The sequence below is a fragment of the Galeopterus variegatus genome, unplaced genomic scaffold (assembly GCF_000696425.1).
Source record: "Galeopterus variegatus unplaced genomic scaffold, G_variegatus-3.0.2 Scaffold2867, whole genome shotgun sequence".
NCBI lineage: Eukaryota > Metazoa > Chordata > Mammalia > Dermoptera > Cynocephalidae > Galeopterus > Galeopterus variegatus.
In genome coordinates this window covers 5788-10335 of record NW_007728978.1, presented here as the reverse complement: position 1 = coordinate 10335, position 4548 = coordinate 5788, and the positions used below count along the sequence as shown (strand labels likewise).

At 37.1% G+C, this 4548-nt stretch overlaps 1 protein-coding gene across 1 annotated transcript in view; it reads right to left on the bottom strand.

Annotated features, from left to right (window-relative positions):
• The window catches only part of MICU2 (mitochondrial calcium uptake 2), a 36387-nt gene extending 32798 nt beyond the window's left edge, over window positions 1-3589 (bottom strand). Inside the window, exon 1 of the mRNA XM_008583237.1 lies at window positions 3494-3589. Coding sequence (XP_008581459.1) covers window positions 3494-3520 — 27 coding nt within the window. The 5' untranslated portion in view covers window positions 3521-3589. The remainder of the gene's footprint in view (window positions 1-3493) is intronic.
• Window positions 3590-4548: the final 959 nt, after the last annotated feature.

The following is a 4548-nucleotide window of genomic DNA, read 5'->3' as shown; positions in this document are numbered from 1 at the left end:
ACTGACCGGTAACAGGATCGCAACCCTCGGTGTCGCGCCCGTACCGGGGACCGGCAACGGGGATCGCAACCCTAGGTGTTGCGCCTGCCCCACGCTCAGCCAGTGAGCGGGAACCAGTCTCCACATGGGATCCAAACCCTCGGCGTGAGCGCCGCCGCGCTCCCAAGCGGCGCACTCTCCAGTGCGCCACCGGGCCGGCCCTGGGAAAATAAATTTTTAAAGAAATCACTATTATTTCAACTTGTACTTCTTTGATTATTCATATTTATTGGTCACTTGTATTTCTGCTAATTGCCCCTTCATGTCTTTTGCCTATTTTCCCATTAAAGTGTTATTAAAAAATATATCAGTAGTCAAATCTACAAGAATTTTGTTATGGCTTTTGGAATACAACTGTACTACCTACCTCAATAGTATAAAAACAAGAATGCAGTGAATACCTATTATGTGCCAGACACTGTATTAGCCCTAGGGGATTCATGGTCTTCCATTCTCGTGGGATAGGTGGGCATTCAACAAGTTATTAAAAATAGTAATCACACCATGAAGTGCTAGGGAGAAGTACAGGAAGCCATGAGAAATTATGTGCCAGACACTGTATTAGCCCTAGGGGATTCATGGTCTTCCATTCTCGTGGGATAGTTGGGCATTCAACAAGTTATTAAAAATAGTAATCACACCATGAAGTGCTAGGGAGAAGTACAGGAAGCCATGAGAAGGTGTAACAGGACTGATTCAGAAGCTATGGTGAGGCCTTCCTGAGAAAATGCCAGTAAAACTGAGATCTGAAATCTGTACAGAAGTTAACTTAGAAGTGGGAATAAACATTCTAAATGGGGAGCACAATGTGTAAGGCCTGAAGGTGCAAGAGAGCATGAAGCTACATGGCTGCGGTGCAGAAAGTGACAATAAGTATAGTACCAAATACTTACGTACTACTGATGTGTTAAGCAGTTCCAAGAGATTTAAATGTATTAACTCATTTAACACCAAAATAACCCATTAAGGTAGGCTGGTATGCCCAGGGTCACACTGATACTAGATGATGAAAGCAGCATTTGAACCTGGGCAGTTAGGCCTCTGAGTCTGAGTTCTTGTGCATTTGCTCTGCCTCAGAGAAAAGTGGTGTAGTGACAGGCCAGAGGATGGTCAGGGCTGGGTTACCCAGGTCTACAAGGATTTTTGAGTTTATCCCAAGAGCAAAAGGAAATTGTTGAAGAATTTTAAGAAGGATGGTTATATTACATTTGTGCTTTTAGTCACCCTGGCTACAATGGGAAAATGAACTCTAAAACAGAGTGGATGCAGGGAGGTAATTCAGATAGTGACTTATGTAAGAAATGATGGTGGCCCGACCAAATGATAGCAGAGGAAACAAAGGAGAAAAAGGATGAATTTGAGAAATATTTGAGAGGCAGAACAGACAGGATTTAGTGACTAATTGGACAAGAAGAGTAAGGAGACGTCAAGAATGATTTCTAGGTTTCTTGATTACTCAAAAGTAATTTGATAATCAGTGTTTTTCTACTGATTAAAAATGCTGCCTATATTATATAATAATGCCCATATGTATTTGGTTATATTTTGACTGTTCTATTTCTCATGATACCACTTTATTTGGTAGGAAGAGTCCCTCTCGTTACTTGTATTTTTCAGAATATTCGTGGTTATTCTCTTATATTTATTCTTCCAGATAAACTTTAGAATCATTTTGCCATTCAGTACACAGCTGCCCACACGCACTTCCTTCCCAACCTCTGTCAGCCAAAAAACACCAAAAAGCAAAAACTAAACACTCAGTTTTTGAGTTGTGACCTGGACTGAGCTGAATTCATAGATTAATTTAATGGGCATAATCATAGATTAATCTAATTTAACTGGCTCATCCCAATAAAATCTCTGAAATCAGGCCTTGGGTGTGCTTCCCTGGTTGGCACTAGTCCATGTATACTATCACACAGTGTTGTTGGGAAAGTTAGCACTGTCCAAGACTCCACTAGGAGAGGATAACTGGAATCTCTGCTTGTGGGACTTTCTAGAACTCTGTCCCATGTGCCTCTTCCCTTGGCTGATTTTAATCTTTATCCTCTCACTGTGATCAATTGTTACCATGAACATAACAACTTTCAGCAAGTTCTGGGAGTCCTCCCAGTAAATTCCTAGGCCTCAGGGTAGGTAGTCTTGGGGGTCCCTTGAACTTGCGGTTGCTATCAGAAGTGAGAGTGGTTTTGTGGACTGCTCCCTAACTTTACAAAACCTTAAAGAGAAGCATGATGCTTTCCCTGTAGAGGAGGACACAAACAATTGAACAATTATGCTAACGTATGACAAAGTGCTATGATTAGGGACACACAGAGTACTTTGGGAGCATATGGGATATGTATATCTAGGAAAAGGAAATACTATTCAAGGCCTTGGTCGTGAGACAAAGAAGTCCAGTATAGGACCGTTCAAAGGGAATGAAATGTAAAAAAGAACTGAGATTTTATTTTCTTTATTGAAACATATTTGATTGTATATATTTGTGGGTATGAATATCAATACCTGTTGCAATATGTGATGCTCAAATCAGGTTAATTAGTACATTCAACATTATATAATGTAATCATTTTTTTGTAGCCCTTTAGCAATTTCTCGCCAACTTCTCCCCCCTCACCCCCACATGTCTGGTGGCCTAAGAACTGAGATTCTAATAATTTGCAAATTTTGAAGTAGATATGCTGTGAAAGAGAAAACAATTTAGAAATTTAAGAAAATCTCACGGAAAGCACAGTGTGGAATTACAACTGAAAGATTATCAATTGAAGATTTACTGATATGCATTACTGGTGGGAATGAAACTGGTTCATATTCTATAGAAGGTATTTATCAAAGTCTATCAGTGACCTTAGAAATGTTTGTACCTTCTGACCCAGCAATGGAATTGGGGAAGAATCCCTCAGATATATTCACATATATAAAAAATGATATTACAGAATTATTCACTGCAGCATTATTTGTAATATCAAAAGATAAATACATGTTAAATGTCTTTCAAAAGGGGAATGGTTACATAAACTGCTACATCCATACAACCAAGTACTATGTAGCCATTAAAAAAGAATGAGATGTTCGGACGTACTAAGTGAAAAAACGAAAGTGTATAATACGCTACTGCTTGTATAAAAATGAAAAAGAATATATAGATTATCTATGTATTTACAAATATGCTTATGTATGCATACAATATTTCTAGAAGAATATCCAGGAAATTGATAGCACTCATTGCCCAGGAAGGAGAACTGGGTGACCTGGAGGAAAATTCTGCTCTACCTACATACATACCCTTTAAAGTCAGGACCATGTGCATATAACACATCTATTTAAAATATGTTAAGAATTAATTTACTGATAAATCTTACCAATGATCTGGGAGTATTTATTTGAACAAACAGAATAGAGCAGCTATTATAAATATCATCTGTTTGGAAATACTTAGTTTATTTGTACATACCTGACATTCTGTTTCATTAGTTTTCATTGCTGTCAAGTCATCTTGTTTACTTATGATCTTCTGCAGCTAAAAAGATTGCAAACATGAGTTTACACGTGTGTCTACTGAATTTTTCAAAACAACCTAAAAAACAGATGTTATTAACTATAAAATATATACTACTTATTTGTTAAATATTAACAAATTCTTTCTGTATCATTACTCCTAACATTATCTTTTTTCTTAGATCATGTAAGAATCAAAGGAGAAAAATAAAAGTATTAACATTATTATTATTACAATTTTCTCCTAAGAAAGCTAGCTTATGTAATGGATGCATATTCTTTTTTTTTTTTTCTTTTTTGAGACCGGCCACACCGCGCTCAGCCAGTGAGCGCTGTGAGCGCACCGGTCATCCCTATATAGGATCCAAACCTGCGGTGGGAGCGTTGCTGTGCTCCCAGCGCTGCACTCTCCCAAGTGCGCCACGGGCTCGGCCCATAATGGATACATATTCTAAAGGCAGCACTATATAAACACTTCATGAGTGCTGTGTCTTTCTCTCAAGAGAATTTTCATTCAAAATTAATTTTTTATATCCCTGATAGTTTATGGCCACATTTTCAAGTATATAACTCTTAAAAAGCTATTTTTATCACATACATGTTCTTCCTTTCCCTTTATACATTTATGAAGTATTAAAATAATTTAACAATTTATATTTTACTAAATATAAAATTGTCAATAGTACCTTGAAATTGAGTACATTAACAAACCCACCTACCTTTGAGTCATTTATACCAATCCTCATATGGAAAGCGAATTTTTAAAAAAAGGATTTAAAATAAAACAGATGTAGACAAAATCCAAAACTATGGATTCAAATCAATTAGGAGACAAATCTTCACTCAGTTTTTCCTAGGCTATTTCTTTCTAATACTTTGAAAATTATTGCAATTAAATTCCAAATCAATTATCTCAAAGTTAGCTATTTCTGCTTGTTTTAGGCAAATAGTTTATCTCTTGCTAAATCCCTCAGCCAGTTTTCAATGCTCCTCCTCCTCATTTCAGGAAAA